The 22,206-nt window shown below is 35.0% G+C and overlaps 3 protein-coding genes across 4 annotated transcripts; 1 reads left to right on the top strand and 2 right to left on the bottom strand.

Annotated features, from left to right (window-relative positions):
- The first annotated feature begins 7,684 nt into the window (after positions 1-7,684).
- On the top strand, positions 7,685-9,600 carry LOC112801716 (protein PSK SIMULATOR 1). Its single transcript, XM_025844620.3, has one exon. The coding sequence runs from the start codon at positions 7,847-7,849 to the stop codon at positions 9,527-9,529; it is 1,683 nt and encodes a 560-aa protein (XP_025700405.1). The 5' UTR covers positions 7,685-7,846; the 3' UTR covers positions 9,530-9,600.
- A 2,098-nt stretch (positions 9,601-11,698) lies between these two features.
- LOC112801715 (1-aminocyclopropane-1-carboxylate synthase 6) lies at positions 11,699-14,865 on the bottom strand. 2 transcript variants are annotated; one of them, XR_003202066.3, is made up of 4 exons: positions 14,283-14,858; positions 14,023-14,142; positions 12,380-13,727; positions 11,699-11,989 (listed from the first exon to the last, which is right to left on the bottom strand). XR_003202066.3 is itself a non-coding variant. In XM_025844619.3 (3 exons), exons 1-3 carry the CDS (start codon positions 14,718-14,720, stop codon positions 12,705-12,707), a joined length of 1,581 nt encoding a protein of 526 aa, XP_025700404.1. In that variant the 5' UTR covers positions 14,721-14,865; the 3' UTR covers positions 11,699-12,704. The 2 variants fall into 2 exon arrangements, 1 of the variants encoding a protein (XP_025700404.1); XM_025844619.3 differs by having other exon boundaries at positions 11,699-13,727; positions 14,283-14,865.
- Positions 14,866-15,664: 799 nt separating this feature from the next.
- On the bottom strand, positions 15,665-17,921 carry LOC112801714 (uncharacterized). The gene is made up of 5 exons (XM_025844618.3): positions 17,366-17,921; positions 17,084-17,285; positions 16,895-16,963; positions 16,681-16,807; positions 15,665-16,444 (listed from the first exon to the last, which is right to left on the bottom strand). The coding sequence occupies exons 1-5, from the start codon at positions 17,616-17,618 to the stop codon at positions 15,941-15,943; spliced, it is 1,155 nt and encodes a 384-aa protein (XP_025700403.1). The 5' UTR covers positions 17,619-17,921; the 3' UTR covers positions 15,665-15,940.
- Positions 17,922-22,206: the final 4,285 nt, after the last annotated feature.

Below are 22,206 nucleotides of genomic sequence, written 5' to 3'. Positions count from 1 at the left end.
CACTTCTATTGATCTAGCATTTAGCAAACTTTATTTTCTTTTAAGTTCTTTGCATTTTATGATGATAATAATAAGAGTTTAATTTTAATACTGTGACGGTATAAAATATTTTATACAGTTATATAATTGTAGCTAATTTTTTAGATGATTATTTACGTGATTAATATATATATATATATATATATATCAAAATTAAATTCTAATAATAATAATGTACACATTTTTCATAATTTCATGTAAAAGTCTCACATTATATGAATTTACTTTCGAAAGAAATTTATACGTAAAAATACACCATAAATAGACTTGTCACTTTGTTTATAAAAATGTTATATTATATAAAATAAATTAGTTATTAAAATAATTATTTGCATAATTTTTATAAAATATATCTTAAAATATAAAATATATACTAAAAATATATGAAATAAAATAATATATATTTATACATAAATTTATAATAATTTATTAAAAATTAATTTTGATGTACATGTAATTTGATTATTTAATTATTTTTAAATCTAAAAGTAATGCATCAACTTTGTGTATCCATAGTTTTTTAATTTAAAAATAATAATAGAGAAGATATCTTGTTCGTGATAATAAGATTATATATAGGAAATTAAATTTTATATGCAGTTGTTTCCTCTATGCAAATTCAGGATAAACCGGAGGAACTGTAGAGCAAGCACAATCATTCCACTGTCCACAATATTATTTTTTTTATTTTTTTTCTTAAAAAAGGGGTGAGATGTCGATGATAATTAAATACATATCTGAATACCATGTTATAATTTAATTTGTACTGTTGTGTACAAAATGGGGCATGTGGTGTGAAAAAGGGAGAGAAAATGGACACAATAATAGTAGAAGAGGCAGAGGCTGTCTTATTACTTGAACCATAAGAATAGGATAGAGAGAAGACTCAAATTTATTATATTCAGCAATGCAAAATTAAAATTGAAAAAACAAAAAAAAAACAAAAAACAAAAGAGGGAGGGATCACGGAGTTTGCATTGCAACAAGTCATCAAAATTGTTTTTTTTTTTTTTAAGAAAAAGAAAAAAACACAGATATCAATGTAGGATGGGATCATGGATGGCTATTCATTTTCCGACAACTCAACATATGAATCCTTCATTGCCCCCCTTCCATTGGATGCTTCTTAAAACTTAAAAAGGAAATTACCTTTTGTTGAGATTTTCTTGTGTTAAGGTTACCTAGGATAAAATTTTTTAAATAAAAGTATTGAAACCTTTATTTCTTTAAACAAAATCTTCTAGCTTCTAGAGTTTAATTTTAACGTATTAATAGTATAAAAAATTTTATATGATTATTTAGTTAGATTTATGAGTTTAGTTAAATAATAAATTTAAAAATTAATTATATTTATTAATATGATAATATATAATTAAAGTATATAAAATTAAATTCACTTTTTATATTTTTATACTATAATAAACATCTTAACAAGTATTTTAAAGACATATATTTCATGTTAATATTAGTTTGGTAAATATCTTAAGATAAATATATTGACACAACATAATAGAAGATATCTATATTTGTTTTATTGGTTTTACTCTTTTCTTAGTAAAAATCAGGCAAATTTTCTTTTAAGATAAATATATTTTGTCTATTTTTATATGCCCCAAATAAACTTAAGTTTTAATATAATCTTTATATTATTTCTAGCCTAAAAAGTTACTAGTACTACATAGATATTACCTAAATAACCTTTGTTAAAAATGTTTGGCAATCTTGTTAAACTACTTTTTGAATTCTAAATAACTAGTTTTGAGAATAACTCTTAATCTCTTATTAATCTTTGTTGAACAATTTTGACCTCTTAAACTAACTTATTTGAGTAATGTTACATGTGCTGTCAAAAGGTTTTGTGCATATTGGCTTTAATTAATTAATTAATTACCCTCCGAACATAATTACCGAGATCTCCAAAACCACATTAAAAATGGAATTGAAGATATATAGAATAAAAAATAAATGTGTTTGGATCATTTTGCACCAACCTGGCCAACACATTGTTCATGCCACTAACACCATGTGACCAAGTGGATAGTGATGATTTTTCCTTTTCTTTATTTTTCCACCACCAAAATTCTGCACTATGTCTATGTCTCTATGTAATGTGAAATGTGTAATATATATATATATATATATATATATATATATATATATATATATATATATATATATATCACTGTCCATGTTCTTAATCTTAGGGTAATTGTTTTTATGATGCCAACCCTGATCTGCATTTCACAACAACTACTACTAGTGTTTGTTTCAAGTCCAAATTTGATCAATTATCCACACAAAGCACTATGAACACTTATTTTCTGACAACTGATGTTACTTATGTTTGCCACATAGATTTGTTTCTTTCATGTTTAAATCACATACACTGTTTTTAAACTCAGAACCGTTCCAAACCATCACAAACTCACTTTTGTAACATGTCGTGTTATGTTTTACCTTCTACGCCAAATTAAGTGTTCAGGGATTAATTTAAATAATGGATTCAACAATAGGAATATTTGACCACTCATTTTGTTTATATAACTCACATGAGATAAATTTTTATATCTAATTTAGTAATATCAGAGTGCGTACTAACTAATTATACAAAATTAAAGAATACCAATAACACATTTTTTTAGTCTAATAATGCAAAAATTGCTGGTCAATGGAATTGATGAAGTCCTCTGAATTTTTTAGCCGCAAAATTGAGTATTTCATGCTCGATTATAACTAAGAGAAAAAATAATTAGGAGACCGAATTCATCATCTTAATTTTTTTAATTGTTTATTTTTTAAATATTTTTAAAAAAATAACATATTTATTTAAATTTTTATCTATTTAAATATTAAAAAATAAATTAAGATTCTCAATTATTATTCTACTAAAAAATACTCTCAAGTTTTCTTCTCCATTTTCTTTTTAATAATTTGGTATGCTTGCAGCATGTGAATGAGTGAGGGGGAGATGACATTCTAAAATTAATTAAGGTAGTTAATCACATGACAAACAAATTGTATTTTAAGCACACAATTTAAGATTATGAACTAAACAAGATTATTAAAAATACAAAAAATTTAAGTTTTTAATATATTTATTTTGTTTTAATTAAAAAATTAAATTATTTTTTTTAAATTAATAATCTTATCATATATATTTCTTTTAAGATACATGTTAACTAAATCAGAAAAAAAATAATAAAAAAAAGAGCCAACAATAGGTCCTTTATATAGTTAAAAAATATAATGACGATTTACATAAAAAAAATTTATATAAAAATGATAACTAAAAATTATTAAATAATTTAATATATTTAATTAAATTATTTAAAATAACATACAGGGGGAGGAGAAAGAGTAGTGGTGGGCGGTGGCGAGTCGTCGGAGTTGGCGGGTGGTTGCAGAGCTTTGGTGGTGGTTATGGGAAAAATGGAACGTTGGAAGAAGGTGAAGGATTTGGACGCGAATGGCTAAGACTTCCACGTTCTTGAGGTTATAAATTTTAAATCCACGCGTACACGTCCTGTACACGGCCGCGTGGGTGGGTTAAAAGATGATGGGCGTGGTAGCGTCATCTACGCTTAAGCGCAGATGGAGAGAATGTGCATCGACGCGTACGCATATGGTACTCGTACACATTGAGGATTGGGCCAGGGACACAGTGTTGGCACCAGGTTAGCATGACTCTCGGGCAGAAGTATGGGTGCTTCACTGACGCGTCGACGCGAACGTGTGATGTACGCGTCCGCGTGGGTGGCAGCTTGTACGAGAAGTCCAACGTTCGCGTCAAACTTGCGCAACTCTCTCTAAAATATATGGTGCTGCATTCACTTATCGACGCGTATGCGTAAGGTGTGCATACGTGTTCCTGCCTCTTCTTTTTTTTTTTCAGAAATACTAAAAACAGCTTAAACTCTCCCTCACACTTCCTACAACTCAAAACCAATAAAAAATGCAAAATTACAAAAATCTCTTTGGCCTTTGAAGGGTTTTCAATTACAACCAAGGAAAACTTGCATCACAATCAAACTCAAAGCATTAAGATAAAGACTACATGAAGAAGAAAACTACCTATAATGGTAACTCGAATCACTTATTAATCAAATCTACAAGAGAGTGGAAAGAGTTTACCATGGTGGGGTGTCTCCCACCTAGCACTTTTATTTTAAGTCCTTAAGTTGGACATTTGGAAAGCTCTTTGTCATGGCGGCTTATGCTTGTACTCGTCCTTGAATCTCCAAGGATCTTTGCTGCTCAGATGGTTGTCAGAATTTCCAACCATCTTCACCAAGCTCGAGTGGAGTTCTACCCAAGATATGAGCTCCCAAAATTGGTCTTCATATTGCAATCCAAGGTCTCATATCTTATTTTCGCACCCGACTTCAAGTTGATCATCATGATTCTTCCATCCGGGTGGTTGACACATAGAATTTTCTTTAGCACACCAAATTCTCCTCCTAGACCCACACAAACTTGCATTCATCCACCCATGGTGCCTACGCCTTGAAAGTTCAACCTTAATGAGTGCAATATCAAACTTCTAACCACTACACAATTTTCTCTTACTCTTAACTCCACAAAGAGCTCTAAGTTGTCCATCCGTTTCAATCAAACCATATTCAAGTGAGAATGTGAAGCTTAAGGGTAAGAATTTTACCCACTTAAATGATATGTTAGATGGTGACTTAGGAAGGGACATCTTCAATGGTTCTTCAAGTACTATTCCCTTATGCTCTTCCTTAGTTGTTTCCACCTCTTGACAACTTTCATCAACTTCTCCTTGCTTGGCAACTTCTTCCAATTTCTCTTCATCATCAATCAAGTCAAATTTTGGAGGTCGTGTGAAATCTACTTCAACATCAACTTCACATTCATTGGAAGAGTTTTTAACAAGGTCATCAATGTCAATTGGTGTATAGTTGTCTTCAAAAACTTCAACTTCATATTCCATGGGAGAGGATTCCATTATAGATAGAAATTCGTTGATGATTGAATCCATCTCATGATCAACCTCTTCAAAGTCTTCAACCTTGATATGCCTTGAGAGTTGTTGAGACTCCCACAGTGGTTTTGCATCTCCTAAGTCTTCAACCACTTCTTCCTCTTCTTCAACAATCATGGCTTCCTCCAATTGTTCCAATACATAATCCCACTCTTTATTCTCTACCAGATCTTTCAATTTCTCCTTCATACTTTGCTCTTCTTTTGATGCTTCACATGTGGCTATGGAAGTACCTTGAGTGTTCAAGCATTGGTAGGCTAAAGTGTGCACTACCTTGGTCAAGTTAGTCACAAATTCTAGTGTATTCCTTTGCATATTCGGTTGCCTTTGAAGTAGCAAAGTGAGAGAATCATCTATTGGTGCTTGGGGTGGATAAGAGGGTTCATTATTTTGGAGAAAGGGCTCATAGTAGGAAGGTGGTTCTTCTTGGTAAAAATATAGAGATGGTGTGTATTGAGGTGGTTCTTGGTAGTAATCATGGTGGAATTGTGGCTGTTCTATAGGTTTTCTCTCATAATAGTCACAAGGATGTGATATGGGTGGTTGGTGATATGATGGATAAGGGTCATATGAAGGTATTTGGTAGAAAGGGCTTGTGAGTATGGTTGATGGTCATGTTGAGGATAAAATTCATTGGCATATGATGGTGGTTGGAATGACGGTGTTTGAGGGCTATGTTGAGAGTGTGGTGCATGGAATGATGGTGTTTGAGTGGCATAATCATGATAAGAACCATCATATCCATTGAAATTATATGCAGTTAATCACCTTTTGTTTGCTGATGATTCAATCCTTTTTCGCAAGGGCTCACCTAATACAAGCCAAAGCATTTTGGAATTGCTAGAGATATACAAGGGCTTCAGTAGGTAAAAAGTCAATTTGAATAAATCGGTCATCTTTTTCAGTCACAACACACCTCAGAACACAAGACTAACAATTGTGTAGACACTAAATATTGAACATATCAGAGTCCAAGACAAATACTTGGGGCTGCCCTCCATAGTTCAAAAATCAAAGAAAGCAACCTTTGGAGCTATCAAGGATAAAGTTCAGAAGAGGATTATGGGTTGGAAAAGAAGTTTATTGTCCTCAGGTGGCAGGCACACGCTGTTGAAAGCGGTGGGGGAAGCGATTCCTATTTACACACTCTCTTGTTTCAAACTCCCGGACACGCTCTTAACTGAGATTCATAGCATGCTCTCGCAATTTTGGTAGGGTCAAAAAGGCACAGAACGAAGAATGGTTTGGATTAAATGGGACACAATGATGAGGCCGAAGAAAGATGGAGGGTTGGAGATCAAACATCTAAGGGCACAAAATTTGGCCTTACTGAGCAAGCAATGTTGGCGTGTAATGAAATACCCTAACTCTACACTGTCAAGAATGTTCAAAGCTAAATATTTCAGATATACAGATTTCTTACATGTAGAGATAGGAAGCATACCGTCGTGGGGCTAGAGAAGTGTTCTTGAAGGCCGCAAGGTGATTGAGAAAGGCTTGTTATGAAAAATAGGCTCTGGTGCTAATGTCCGCATCTTCCATGATCCCTGGCTCCCACCACCATTGCCATCCAATGTCCCTCAAGCTGCAGTGATAATCCCACCGAATCTGCAAGTGTATTATATTAGTGCGCTACTAAATCCTGATAGAAGCTGGAACAGAAACCTGATTGAGTCAATTTTTTCAGTTGATATATGCAATAAAATTTTTTCCATCAAACCAACAGAGAAGGAGGATGAAGTTAATTGGTGCTGGACAAAATCTGGTATATACGAAGTTGGGTCAGGATACAAAGTTGCTTATGAGGTCTTTCATTTTCCTATTTCATTGATGCCTCAGAACATACAGAACAACAGAGTACGGAATAACATTTAGAAATTGAAATTACCTCATAAAATTAAGATTTTTTTATGGAAGAGTCTTCATGAAAAGCTTCTAGCTTTGCAACAAATCCATAGCCGGTTTGCATCCACCACCGCCACTTGCCCAAGATGCATGCTGAAAGATGAATCAATTTCTTATGCCTTGTTCCAATGTCCTCTGTCTTTAATAATCTGAAGTCTAAGCTTAATAAACCCTGACTTATGGCAGAGAGAAGAGGAGACCTTCATCAATTGGTGGCAACGAGTCTTATCTTGGGCAGCGGCTCAAATCGAAGGTAGACAAAAGATCCTCTTTATCGCGGCGCTGTGTTGGAGCACTTGGAAAGCGAGGAATAGGTGTGTCTTTAAGAAGCTAATAAGCCCAACGCCGGAGATAGTACAAGAAGTCAGCAATTTAATGCGTGAACTCAATAGCCATACCTGATGAATGTTAATAATTTCTCTTTATTCTTACTTTGTTCTTTTTTAAGTTATTTGTCTTCCAATCACATTTGGTGATAATTAGAAATACTCAACTTCTTTTATACTTTCTTATGGAAACATTATTATTTTATAATAATAAAATAATATCTATCTTTGAGAAAAAAAAAAACATACATTAATATTTTAAACATTATAACCATCATTTTTACTTGAAAATATCTTTCACATGATTAATTATCTAACAAGAAAAATGTGTTCATACTTGATATAAAAACACATCCAAGACCAAAACACAATAGAAAAAGGTCCCTTTTTACCAACTAAGAAATCAATAATACAAAAAGGAGCAAAATATATTAACCAGGTGCATTGAAATCTCAATCCACCAGAGCTTAAAAGCAAAGAGAGGGGTTTTCAATCTTCATGATTAGTGAAGCTGCTGCTTCTTCTTCTTAACTAAAAATGACACCATAACCAACACTATAACCAAAGTGCGTGCATGTGGGATTGTGGGGCCCAATTAAGTCTGACCCTCCAAACTTTAAATACTCTCAATCTCACTCACCTCTTCACCCATCAAACTCTTTCTCTATCAGAATTAAAACACTTCAACTATTTTAACCTTTTTCTTAGTTCATGCATTTTCACAAACACATGGTGCTCGCACCCTAGCTTGCAACTAAACAACGATCTACTCTTCATCCTTCGAAACAAAACCGAAACTTTTTTCACCATGGCCTTCGATTCGTGGCTCGGTAGGGTAAAAACCGCGCTTTCCAACGGGAAGAATCCCAAGTCAAAACGCGTTGCCGTTTTGTCATTCGAGGTCGCCGGCGTCATGTCGAGGCTCCTTCACCTCTATCAGTCGCTCTCCGACGCCGCCGTCGTTCGCCTTCGAAACGATGCCGTTTCTCTTGAGGGTGCATTGAAGCTCGTTTCCAACGACGAGTCGTTCCTCCTCAGACTCGCCCGAGCCGAACTCGCTGAGTCAGTTCGAGTCGCGGCCGGCTCTGTGTCCCGACTCAGCTGCATGTGCCACGACCCTTTTCTCCGATCGTTCCACCGAGTCTTCACCGAGTTCGCTAGCTCGGGCTACGACCCACACGCGTGGACACTCACCAATCCGAAGGAAATCGAAGCCAAACACAAGAAATTGGAGCGTTACGTGTCACTCACGTCAACGCTTCACAGAGAAATGGAAGAGCTTTCCGTTCTAGAAAGTGCGTTGAGAAAAGCACTTAACCATAGTAGTAACAACAATAATGGTGAACCTGAACCTTGTTCAGTTAATAGTAAGGATCATCAGAAACTCTGTGATCTTCAGCAAAAGATTTTCTGGCAGAAGCAAGAGGTTAAGGAGTTAAAGGAGAAATCTTTGTGGAATAAAGGTTTCGATGGCGTTGTTTTGTTGCTTGTTAGGTTTGTTTTCACTGTGTTAGCAAGGATTAAGGTTGTGTTTGGAATTGGGCATTGTGTTCCTTATTTGTCTCGTAGTTTATCAGCTTCAGCCACTGTTTTTCCCTCTGATCAAAATCCCAATAGTGAAAATTATGCTATTCATGTTTCTAGACCGTTCAAAAGTTTGAAGCTTGATGGGAATGGTGATTTGGGGTGTGGTAGTTTTTTTGAGTCTAATTGTAAGTTATTGAAGCCAATGAATGGTACTTTAGGTGCTTCAGCTTTGGCATTTCATTATGCCAATTTGATCATAGTTATGGAGAAGATGATAAAGTCACCACAATTGGTTGGTGTTGAAGCAAGGGATGATTTGTATGCAATGTTGCCAAGTAGCATAAGATCATCACTGAGGTCAAGATTGAAAGGTGTTGGATTCTCTGCTTGTGATCCTGTTCTTGCTGGAGAGTGGAGAGAAGCATTGGGGAGGATTCTTGGTTGGATTTCACCATTGGCACATAACATGATTAGGTGGCAGAGTGAGAGGAGCTTTGAGCAGATGAACCTGATGGTTCCAAAGACCAATAGTAATGTGTTGTTGTTGCAGACTTTGTTCTTTGCAGACAAAGAGAAGACAGAAGCTGCCATAACTGAGCTGCTTGTTGGTTTGAACTATATTTGGAGGTTTGAGAGAGAAATGACTGCTAAGGCTTTCTTTGAAGGGTGCAACAACAGTTTCAATGGCTTGTTAAATGTTAACCATTCAGAAACCCAGTTAAGGACTTAACTAAGTAGATCATCATGGGTTTCTAAACTTTTGTATGACAGTCATGAGTAATGCTAGACATTTGACAAAAATTTTAAGCTGACTATATTTAACATAATTCTCCTCTTTTATCTGAGATTGGGGTTCGGATATGCGAAACTTTGTAACAAAGTTTAACAGCTGAGTTATCTGTTATTAATGCTAAGTAGCTAGAAAATAATTAAAATTCTCTTTCTGAAATACTGAATAATAGTTTTATTAGATGGGAGGAAATAGCACCACTTGTCTACCTATCCAAAAGTAAGGTTTATGTTATATACTTATATCATTATCAGAAGATATTAGGAGTCCATAGGATTTTATTTTTCCTTTGCTTTATCTCCTTCAGTTCTTCCCTTCTTATTTCTCCCATTCTAATTTGTTTCTACCAATTTTGTGTTGGTCAGGAACATAGATGTATGTCTGTGACATGAATTTTTAGTGAAATTCCCGTAATCATGTGGAATTATTCCTACAAAAGTTCCCTTATAATTTTATCATCATCTACTGTTGATATGCATAGTTTAATCCTGTTGGTTTCTGTCGCTGCATCAATAGTTTTAGATTCAGTTTTCTACAGTTCATGTGATGAGTAATAAATTACTAATTATATTATGACCAACCCTACCATACTGATGGCACTAATTTCACCATTCAGATTGGAGTGGACCCTACTAATTTCTACATCTCACATTCTCACTACCCTATAAGTTCATATAGGAAACTTCTTTAGTTCTTTTATTTCAGCTAATCAATAATTTGCAAATTGATAGATTAAAGTCAGATAATTGGGGTAAACATCCTCATTTGCATAAATGTTTAATTTGATTAAGTTATTCAAAACTCAAAAGCATTATTTTTAGCAAGGACAAAATTCAAAAACTCTTCTCTTCCAACTTGTTGGTTTCTTTCCTTTGTTATTTTTCTGTTATACTAGGTATTGATGGTCTTTTTTCTTCTTTTGATGGATCTTCCTTTTACTAGCAGACACAACAGCTCACAGTTCTGCGAATAATAAGTGGTCCTATGTTCAATTTTCCAGTAAATGCCACCACCTTTTCCAATTTGTGTAACTGTAGCACCCTACACAACATCATTGGCCAAGCAACTTTTTTTTTTTAATTTCTTTATTAAATAGCAGGTTATGAAGGAATAGATAAAATTATATTATTACCTCTAACCCCTTTTATTCTATTTCTTTTCTTTCATTTATATTCTTACTCTATTTCTGTTTGTTCAGACTTGAGTAGTTCATCAAAATAAAGTTGGGAAAAAAAGAGAAAAAGAATAAAAGATGTATTGAGATCTTTAATTTTATTTTAGTGCTACTCACATGAAGATAATAGTTAAGAAGTTGACACGTATTATGTTAAATAATTTAATCAAATATATTAAATCATTCGACAATTTTCAGGTATTATTTTCACATGAAAACATCTTTACATGAGTAGTCATATTTTGTTTTAGTTAGAAACACAGGATTTACTATCAGCAATAGGGATTAATCTCTTCACTGAGAGAGCATTTTAAAACGATAAACAACTAGTTATAAAGTATTGATAGGGATTGAATCTCCAATTACATTATTAAAGTAAGAAATTAGCTACCATGACACAGAACTCGTGCATATATATCTTGAGATCTATGAGTAGTAGTTCTCAATGCACTTGACCGTTGTTGCCGCCATGTGGTGATGGAAACTTGATTCAAGTGGCCCAAAAGGGCAATTGGCACTCCCCATAGTTCTTCTACAGCATTATAGAGTCCAAGTTGAAAAGGCCCTTTTTATCTCCATGGATCAAATGCCATTATATAGTTTAGCAAACTCGACAATAATTTTAAATGTTTTTACTTTGACCTTGACATTCTATCTAGTATCCAGCCATGTGCTGGTAACATGGATGGAGAGCATTCAAAATTTTGATATCACTTTATGAAGACATAAAGTTTATAGACATATAGACTATTTTAGGATTGGCTTTGAAATTTAATTTTTTTTTGCATTGACTGTATAAAACCATTTACATTGATAAAGCAATAAGAATATTATCTTCAAACAACAAAGACATCCTTTTTTCACTAGCCTTTGAGTATTAATTAATGATACCTTTTGACCCAAAGATATTTAAAAGATAAAAACAAAATAAAATCTCTCCAAATACAGGAATATCTCATTAAGCAAAATTATTCAATATCATTCCACAGAGAAAACATGTGATAGTCTAAAATAAACCCTGCATTTATAATTTTATATAACAGTGGTCAAGAACAATTCGTGCTTCTTTCATAGAATGTCCCTTTCCTTTGTACATGTCCAAGTCTGGCTTCCATAACTAGAACAACTGAACAAGTGGTGCTTCTTAGATCGATTCTATTAGATTTGAACATCATGATAATATGTCAATGTCATTGTCAATTTGTCATTCAAGTAGCCCACCAAACCTACAATGAATGAGAAAAACGGGTTCCCCAATGATAAATTAACTCCCCGATTTTTCTTTTTCTTTCAATTATTTCTATCATATAAAGTTTGATTAAGAATAAGTTAAAGAAAAGAAAGAGATGAATGAATGAATAAATTAATTGATTAATCTTGTACTACCCCAAAAAGGCAGTGTCCTTTAGACCTTCCTTGGATGTACCAAACCAAAAATCTAATTTTATCCTAGGGAATACTGAAGAACCACAAGATTATAAAATCTGCAACTGAATTGATTCAAATTGCATTTTTTCTTGATTGCATAAAAGTGAATATCATACCAACTTTTATTATTTTTAGCCTCAATTTTGTGCAGAAAATCACAAGAAAGCAAACTTTGTTGGATCCTGCACCTTTGCATGAGTGGAACTGGCCTAGCAGGTTGGTTGAGGCAAAGTCGATGGAGTACATTCCAAGGTCAAAACTGGACTGCACTCTGCACTCCAACAAATTCTCATCTTCGATCTGCCTACAGAATTTAAATCCACCTCTTTCAATTTAGATCTCTCTTGCAAACCTTTTCGGGGTTACTCCGTCGAGGTTGCGCATTCTAATCAAAATCCTGGATTCCAGAAGATAGCTAAACTTGACAACCAGGGGTGTATATGTACCTTTTACAAAATTCCCAAAAGCAGCAACCTCTGGTAAAACCAAATTTGTCAGGAAAATAAGTGAACTTCAACTAGAGAATTTACAAACTTCAACAACTCTCCTAATCCGTTCAATAACTAGAGGAATCTCGTCCAAAGACATAGTAGTAAAACAAATACGAAACCATCCGGGTTCTATGCAATGGCAGGCTGATCCGGGAGTAATATTGATCTTAGCAATACTCATAAACTTCTCCCATAGCTCAAGTTCTCCTTTCTCACTGTAAGGTTTGATTAATCCACTCATATCAGCCCAACAGAACATACCACCGCTGCTCTTGGCACACTTAATTCCTATTTTACTTAAAGCATCCACAAATTCATGGTGTACTTGGCGCATTCTGTTCCGGTTGGTTTCAAAGTAATCCTGAATAAATTTTTTATCCGAAAGCATTGATGTAACTAGCCTCTGAGTTGGAGCAGATATAGAAGAAAATCTACATAACTTCCTAGCAGTAGCCAAGACATTCTTGTTGAATGAATATATAACCCCAACTCTAAAGCCAGCTAGTGCAAGGTCCTTGGACAGCCCATATATTATATGAATTCGTCTGTTGTCTATATATTCTGAATCTGACTCAAGAATTTCAGCTACGCTGACAAATTTCTCACTTCCATACGTGGAGCCTGCAAATACTTCATCAACAATGAGATGAATATTTTTATCTTCGGCAAAGTCTATGAGATTGTAAAGCATGTCCTGTGTCAGCATATTGCCAACAGGATTCGAAGGGTTGGAAACAAGAATTCCGCGAACCTTGACTCCTCGTTTTCTTGCTTGACTATATGCCTGTTCAAGAGCTGTCATACTTAGATTAAAATTGTCAGCGCTGCGACAGTGAACAGGTATTAGATCTACCCCGGGACGCCATTTAACATCTCTGTCAAAACCTGGATAGTATGGTGTAGGGACAAGGAATGCATTCCCATGGTCTGCCAAGCAGAAGGATAGTATCTCAATTGCAGGAGTTGCACCAGCTGTTAACACCATATTAGATGTGTCAAAATGCACCGATCCTCCCATTACTTGATGCATAAAATCCGACAAGGCCTACAGAACCAAGCCAAACAATGCACATAAGAACAATATGCCCATAACTGAAATGACTGAACACCAAGCACAATACCATAACTGCAACCGAAAGTGACAAACACAGAACAGCATGCCCCAAAGGGTATTAATTTCCAAAACTGTCAATTACTCTGTGTTTTACAATGTTAATTACATGCAATGACTTACAGAGTAGATACAATATTCAGAAGACATGCAAACGCCACCATCCTCATTCAAAATTCCCTAAAACATAAATTGCATAATCCAATCCTAAAAGAAGGAAAATTCTTACCAGTTTGAGTTCGTCAACTCCATCAAATGCCTGATACGTTGCAATCCCATTAATACTCAAACCATCGTCACCACCACTGCCCCACTTCCGCATCCAATCCCCAATCAAATCCAAACTCAACTGAAACAAAAAAAAAAAAATTTCATCAACAAAACGACAATTATTAATTTCTCTTTTACTATTTTTAAAAAAAAAGAACGAAAGAAAAAAGAACATCGTAGAATCCGAAAAATAATAATTAGAGAGAGAGAGTGACGAACCGTGTTATCGGACAAACCAAGCTGGATGATTCCATCGGGGTTGGTGAGCTTGTGATAGGGATCACGTGAGGCTCTGTTGAGGCCAACGTAGTAAGCTGAATCGTCGTCGGAGATGGTAGTGGCGAGCCTGGAGAGGCGCACGCCGGTGAGGGATCCCCTGGACGAGAGGTTGGAGCGCGACGGCGTGCGCGGCAGCTCCGGAAACGAGGAAGAAGGCGAAGGAGGGTTGGAGGAGGGGTGTTTGTCGTTGGAACGACGTCGTTTCTTGAGGTACAGCTGGAAGAAGTAGAACAGCGCACACGGGATTAACGACCCTAACAAGATTCCACCGCGACCTTGAACCACGCCTTGCAGCGGAACGATTAGCTTCATCCCTGTCGAAGATGAAGAAGGCGAAGAGGTTTTGGATTTGGATTCGGGTTCTCGGGTTCGGGTCATGGGAAGACCCGAGTGAATTGAATGAATGGAAGGAAGATTAGATGAGAGCTCAGAAGAAGAGAAGAGAACAGAATATCCACTCAACTGTGCCCAACCTTGCTACTCTTTTTTGTCTTTTGCTTTGTTTTCATAAAAAACAACACAGTTTACTTAATTAATTCACTTAAATATGTAAATTAGGTAAAATTTGAAGGAAAAAAATAAAAATATTATATATATAGATTAAAATTAATTATTATATATTTGTATATATATTTATATATTTACTTAATTTATTTTAATATATATTTTATATTAATAATTAATTTTGACGATTAATTTTCTGAATTTGTCATTTTATATATATGGAATCTAAGCAATGACCATGTACCAAATTAGATGACGTCATATATGAGAGAATTTGATTAATATAAGTCAGTTTTTATACTGTAGATTTTTCCAGCATTTTCTATTTTGGGGGCTTATTAGTATATTGTTATCTCGTTGGCTTCAACCGGATCCAGTCCTCGGAAACATGAACACACGTGATGATTGAATGTTTTCGTTTCTTTATTTTGGATTGTTGACTTCTTTAGATTCGGTTTTAAGGGAAAAACTAAAGACAGAAAGAGCGTGTGTTTAAGTCTTGAGTGGTTGGTGATATTTCATAGCTTTTTAGTTTTCTTGTTATATAATTATATTAGAGTTGTTGCACAAATACTAATATCACTTTATAGTAGTAATAATATCATATTTCCTTTTGTTCTTAACATTACAGAGCATAGCTGCATAGTAGTTCAAATTAGAATTATTTTTTGTTAAAAGTGAAAGTAATAAAGTATATTAACAATGATTTTTCAATCTAAGTGACAGTTCAGTATGATCATAAATGAATGAGAACATAACATATTGGCGATTTTCACATGTACTTTCATCCAAGCCAGCACAACCCCACCAGTGTTGAAAAACCAGACCATGCCCCACAGAGCTTTTCATCAGCCAAATGGAAATTCAGATTTGTTTCAAGGTATTTGTTATGATTGTAAGTGATAATTTTTTATAAAGAAAAAAATAAAAAAATAAAATTAAAAAAAATTCTAATTGCATACATTGAAAACTTTTCTTTTCACAGAAAATATTTACCTTTAGCTCACTTGCAAAATTTCATGTGATTGATGTTGACAATGGTATTATATTTTCTCACCAATTCTCCAATGGAAGTGAACTAAGACTGCTAATTATTATGCAAGTTCACCTTCCTCTAATTCAGGAAATAGTCCACAGCTACCAATTAAATCTGTATAATTTGCTGTATTCTTGGCAAATTTATCCAAACCAAGCAGGTCATCAGGATTCATTTGAGCCATAAGAGCATCATAGAAATCCATCAAGTCTTGATCACTGTCAAATGCTATGTCTTTAGAGAGTTTTGCTTCCTTGTTTTCCGGATGTGAATGTTTAGTCAAAGTTTCTTCTTCAAGTATAGGCTTATCTGATGATTCATTTGATGCTTTTTCATATGCAGTGTTGTTGTTCTGATATTCTACCACCTCCTCCCTAAAAGGCACATCTTCTTGACTTTGATTACTTTCATTGTTGTGATTGACATTCTTATTAACTTCAAAATTGGATACTTGATATGGTGAGAAAACATAAACAATAGGATATTCCAAAATAATTATATCTGCAAACTGTTGTCCTATTGGTGCTTTCATATCCAACTCCTTCAAGGGTGACGTAGGACCCTGTAATAAATGAACTAGTTGTAAGGTTGAATCAAATTCATTGGATTCTAATATAATACTTTAAATATATCTAATCAATTTAACATAACCCCCAAAGACAATATTTGGTCCTGAGCATAAAGGGTATTTTATTCGTGTATATAACTTAGAGATAAGGTCCCGGTAGCATGCTTTAAGGCAAAATCATGATGTAACCAGTAAAAGTGACACTAAGCAATCTTAGTAAAGAAATCAACCTTTGGCCGGATAAAAAGCTTGAGAGAATCCAGCTGTTGCTCACAAAATTGCCTTAGCTGATGGTTCCATGGACCAGGTTTGAGGTGTTTCTCTAAAATGGAGCAGAAGCTTGCATTTTCATTGACTCTAGAAAACATAACATAAAAATGCTATCAAGAAACAAAGTTGTGTATTTTCAGAGCATTCATTATTACAATGAAAAAATTGTCTTACTCGTGGTCATGTAGAATAACATTGGTTGAGTGAAAATGCCATTCAATTGTCCAATATATATACTTCTTCCTGATAGCGTTGTACATATTTATCAGTAACTTGCTTAGAAACAAAATAATGTATCATATATCAGACACTAGGTATGTAGAAATAAACCCTTACATCATTTGATGAGTAAAATGAATATACCTTTTGTCATATTGAGATTGGTTATTCTGTCTTCTTGACATTCCACTGGGGAGAAAAAGAAGTTTCGTTCTTCTGCTCCAAGCAGCACTTTGTAGGCTTCTAAGGTGATGAGGCAACTTAAACTTTTTATGCAAACCCAATTGAGTTCTCATTCTATGAGCAGATTCAACCACCCTCTTCACCTCCTCCAGCATATTATAATCTATATAACAAATATAAATATAATTAATTAAACTAAAGAACTATGGTATAGGATTCAATAAAGGGTGAAGGAAGCAGTACCAGATAATAGGATATTGTCATCAAAATGAGAAAGAGGAACAAAGTGAGTGATGTTCCTCTTGCCATTACAACCAGTGCGAGCTTTGTGAAGTTTAACACAAGGAAGACTGCATGAGTGAAAGGAGCATCCAGGGCACTTGTATTTTGATGGCTTAGATTTGCATTCTTCACATGACAATGCACTTAGTTTTTTTGGTACATCATTTTCAACTTCTTCTTGTTCTTCTTCCCTCGTTGGCAAAGAATCAAACATGTCGTGTGCATGCAACAATTAAATGCGTTGTGGGTGCAGCTGCCACAGGGAAAAGAAAAAATTGGTTCTAGAAATTATAGCAAATTTTGGTGGATGAGACTAACGAGATAAAGTATTTAAGTTTTCCTGTGCATGCAATAATAAATTGCGTTTAGGGTTCCGCAGTCACAATAGAAAAGATTGAAAAATTGCTTGTAGAACAGTAGGAAGTTATAGGAATTTTGGTGTATGAGAGCACAATAACGAAGTTTTTTTTGTCAGAGCACAATAAGGATTGGAATTGTAGTAGACACTAGAAAGCATAGACCAGGCCCAACTATAGTTTGGATCGGTTTAATTGGACGTTTTACTCTTATCCAAACAAATTGGAATATTATGACCACACACAAATTGGAATATTAATCTTTATTTTTTATTAAAAAATAATAAATTCAATTTTAATGCGCTATTAGTATAAAACAATTTCACAGGCATATCATGTTAGTAAAAATAATTATTTTTATAATGACTATATGAATAATCATTTAAAATAGTACATATGATTAAACAATTGTGTAAAATATTTTATATTATTAGTATACATATCAAAATTAAACTAAAAAATAATTTCTCATTCCATTTCGATAATAAGTATCTCTTTCTTGTTTTAGGTTTATTGAAAAATGACAAATTCTTTGAGCAAAAGGGGAGAGAGGATTGGAGATTGGGTTTCGGTTTGAGCAAACAGCATACTTTTACGCGGGCAAATAGCCAAATATATGTAGTATAGTTGTTAGTCATGTTAACCCAAATTAATACAAGCACGTTGTGAAATTTTTCTACGGAAGCGTTCTCGGCCTTCTTCCCTATGCAAAACTCGCCAGTTGATAAAAATGGTGGCACAACGGAGGAAATCTTAGTAGATGGAAGCATAGCAGGTGCAGTGTTAGGGGGTTCAAAGGTGGCAATTATTGAAGATAAGAGTGTGCCAGTATCGCAAGATAAACCACCTATTGAGGTTGGTGATTATGTTTAGAGTTTATGTTCTTATTTATTCTGTCTCTATTATTTATGGATAGTTTAAATATGATTGTTTGGAATATTAGGGGTGCTTCTAATAAGTTAGCCCGGGTGCATTGTAAGGAACTTGTTAGAAAATTTAGATCTGTTTTCTTTATTGTGGTTGAAACTCACTCCCCTTTTCAGCATTTAAAATTATTTTGGAAAAGGTTGGGGTATCACTCTGTTGGTATAGTAGAAGCAGAGGGGCATAAGGGAGGTATTTTATTTCTATTCTCTATGAAGGGTGTTTGTTGTAAGTTCATTGATGCTTTTGATCAGGGTGTTACTGTTGAGGTTCAATTTGATAATTTAATTTGGAGGTGTAGTGGTATTATGGTAGTCCTCAATTTAATAAAAAGATTCTCCTTTGGGATTATCTTGTTGCACAATCCATGGTTTTTCAAGGACCTTGGATTGTTCTTGGTGATTTTAATGAAGTCAAATTTTCTCATGAATCTAAGGGCTGTCAATTTTCTCATCAAAGAGCAGACATATTTGCTACTTCATTAGGAGATAGTGGCTTGTTTGATCTGAAGACTATTGGGAGGCGGTTTTCTTGGTACAGGAGGATGAAAAATTATGTTGACGTGGCAAAAAAGCATGATCGAGTCTGTATAAATAGTAGTTGGTTATCTATCTTTCCAGAAGCTGATGCAGAAGTTTTAAATAGGCTTCAATCTGATCATTGCCCTATTCTGGTGCGTTGTAAAGGTCATCCTCAGCCTAAAGGAAATCAACCTTTCTGATTTGTTACTGCTTGGACTACTCATCCTGGGTATAGGGATATTGTGAATCAGTCATGGTGGTCTGGTAATAGAGGAATTCATGGCAAGCTTTCGGAAGTACAGAAGAATTCACTAGAGTTTAACTCGAAGGTATTTGGTAATATTTTTGTTAAGAAATGTAAATTAGAGCAGCAGATTAATTATTTACAAAAGCGTTTGGAAGTGGTGGATAGTATTTATTTACGTCAGAAAGAGCAACAACTGCTTGATGATTATAATAATACTCTAGTGCAAGAAGAGCTCCTATGGTTCCAAAAGTCCAGAGAGCAGTGGGTAAGGTTCGGGGATAGAAATACAAGATTCTTTCATATTCAAACTCTTGCCCAAAGGAAGCATAATAAGATTCATGGCCTTTTTCTCAAGGATGGAGTGTGGAAAACTGATCCAGAGGTTCTGAGTCAAGAAGCAGAGTCTTTCTATAAAAGCTTATTCTGTCATTTGGATGATGTTGATTTGGGTTGCCTTGGTGATGTGCCTCTTCTTTCTCTGAATGAGGAAACTTGCAATAATCTTACGGCACCAGTTACTATGGAGGAAGTCAGAACATCTATTTTTTCACATGAACTCTTTTAAAGCTCTGGGTCCTGATGAGTTTCAAGCTTTCTTCTTCAAAGAATATTGGGAGATCATTGGTCTTGATGTTTGGAAGATAGTTAAGTAGGCATTCTCCGGTGTTACTCTTGATCTGAGAATGTTGGAGACTTTACTGGTTCTTATTCCAAAGGTTGAATCACCGGTATCAGGCCGATTAGTCTCTGCAATGTAGTTTACAAGATCATCACGAAGGTCCTTGTTAATAGGCTTCGTCCTCATCTTGTGGAGATTGTTGGCCCGCTTCAAGGAGGATTTATTCCAGGACGAGGAACTCCTAACAACATCATTATTGTTCAAGAAGTCCTCTACTTTATGAAGAAGACTAAATCAAAGAAAGGCACACTGGCCTTTAAGATTGATCTGGAGAAAGCTTATAACAGAGTTGACTGGAGGTTTTTAGCTCATACTCTTAAGAGCTTTGATTTTCCTATTCCTACAATTAATTTGATTATGAATTGTGTCACTGCTTCTTCCTTATCTATTCTTTGGAATGGAAATCGTCTGAATGGCTTTACTCCTAGCCGAGGTCTTAGACAAGGAGACCCTATGTCACTCTATCTTTTTGTGTTGTGTATGGAGCGATTGGCATGCTTTATTAGTCATCACGTTGATTTGGGCTTGTGGGAGCCGATTGCTATTTCTAGAGGGGGACCAAGAATATCCCACTTAATGTTTGTAGATGACTTGCTTCTATTCTGTAAAGCTACAAAGAGACAAGTGCAAAATATGATGTTAGTTTTAGCGACTTTTTGCAAAGTATCTGGGATGAAGATTAATATGGAGAAGTCTAAAGCACTTTGCTCCAAGAATATCTCAGCAACAAGGAAATAGGTTTTCACTGGGGTATCCTCTATTAGATTTGTCCAGGACTTGGGCAAGTATCTTGGAGTTACCCTTAGCCATTCTAGGGTGATTCGTTCAGCTTTCAATGGTGTCCTAGATAAGATTCGGAGTAGGCTAGCAAGCTGGAAAGGAAGTTTACTCAATCGGGATGATAGACTCTGCTTGGTTAATTCTGTTGCAGACGCTATTCCCACGTACCAGATGCAGGTCTCTATTTTTTCCAAAGGAATCATTAGTAAATTGGAGTCTATGATGAGGACTTTTCTTTGGAAAGGACAAGTTGATGGAAGAGGATTGAATCTTGTTAGTTGGAAGGTACTGGTTACTCCAAAAAAATATGGAGGTTTGGAGATTAGAGATCCTTATTGTGTAAATATTGCTCTTCTTGGGAAGCTAGTTTGGACTTTTTTCCAGTAGCCAAACAAGTTATGGGTCCAATTGTTGGATGCCAAATACCGATCATCTCTATATGACTGTTTTAGTTATTCTAAGAACAAGGACTCTCTCATTTGGAGGTGTCTTTGTAAGGCTTGGGAAGTATTGAAGGATGGGTTTGCTTGTTGTATTGGAGATTTGAACAAGAATTTTTAGTTTTCTAGCTGGAGGAGAGAATGAGGTTATCTAATGAGATGGATTATGTTCACATTTCTGATTCGAATCTCCGGATACATGATATTTGGTCGGTTGGTAGGTGGCATTTGGATACTCTTTATTCTCTTTTATCTCAAAATCTGAAAGGTAATATTCTTTCTTACAATCCAGATGAACAAGCAGGTCCATAAGTGGGTTGGTATTGGTGTGGGTCTGCTGCCAAAGTCTATGACTCACGCAATAGTTACTTGTGGTTGTGTAAGCAGCTGTTTGGTTGGGAGGAGCGGGAGAATTGGATTTGGCTTTGGCGTCAACTTGTTTCGGTAAAGTATAAGTTTTTGGCTTGGCTGTGTCTTAAGGAGGCGCTTCCTACTGCAAGTTTTCGCTTTAGAAGAGGGATGTCGTCATAGGATAGGTGTCTAAGATGTCTTTCTAGCCAGGAATCAGTTTTATATTGTATTTAGGATTGTCCAAAAGCTCAGCTTGTCTGGCATAGGTTGGATATTTCTTGTCATCCTTTGGATTTGAAGAACTGGTTCTTGTATCATAGCAAAGAGCACCCGTTCAAGTTCTTTTCGGGACTTTGGTGGATATGGCGAGCAAGGAATAATGACATCTTTAATCCTCATGAAACTTGGCCTCCGAAAAAAGTGATTTGTCTGGCATTAACTTCAGAAAAGGAGCTTAGGAATATTTTTGAATTACAACGTATGTCCCTTCTCTCAACTCTAAAT

Source organism: Arachis hypogaea, chromosome 5, assembly GCF_003086295.3.
Source record: "Arachis hypogaea cultivar Tifrunner chromosome 5, arahy.Tifrunner.gnm2.J5K5, whole genome shotgun sequence".
In the NCBI taxonomy this organism is placed as follows: Eukaryota; Viridiplantae; Streptophyta; class Magnoliopsida; order Fabales; family Fabaceae; genus Arachis; species Arachis hypogaea.
Note: the sequence above shows the minus strand (reverse complement) of the source record. Positions and strands in the feature narration are given on the sequence as shown.

What these genes read in the sequence shown, in the direction of transcription:
- LOC112801715 (XM_025844619.3), bottom strand. Translation starts at nt 14,720, where the DNA reads ATGACCCGAACCCGAGAACCCGAATCCAAATCCAAAACCTCTTCGCCT. An exon ending in TTGGTTTGTCCGATAACACG is followed by an intron (nt 14,143 to 14,282) that starts GTTCGTCACTCT and finishes TTTTTGTTTCAG; the next exon opens with TTGAGTTTGGATTTGATTGG. An exon ending in GAGTTGACGAACTCAAACTG is followed by an intron (nt 13,728 to 14,022) that starts GTAAGAATTTTC and finishes TTGGTTCTGTAG; the next exon opens with GCCTTGTCGGATTTTATGCA.
- LOC112801714 (XM_025844618.3), bottom strand. Translation starts at nt 17,618, where the DNA reads ATGTTTGATTCTTTGCCAACGAGGGAAGAAGAACAAGAAGAAGTTGAA. An exon ending in TGACAATATCCTATTATCTG is followed by an intron (nt 17,286 to 17,365) that starts GTACTGCTTCCT and finishes TTTGTTATATAG; the next exon opens with ATTATAATATGCTGGAGGAG. An exon ending in AGCTTTTTATCCGGCCAAAG is followed by an intron (nt 16,445 to 16,680) that starts GTTGATTTCTTT and finishes CATTTATTACAG; the next exon opens with GGTCCTACGTCACCCTTGAA.
- LOC112801716 (XM_025844620.3), top strand. Translation starts at nt 7,847, where the DNA reads ATGTGGGATTGTGGGGCCCAATTAAGTCTGACCCTCCAAACTTTAAAT.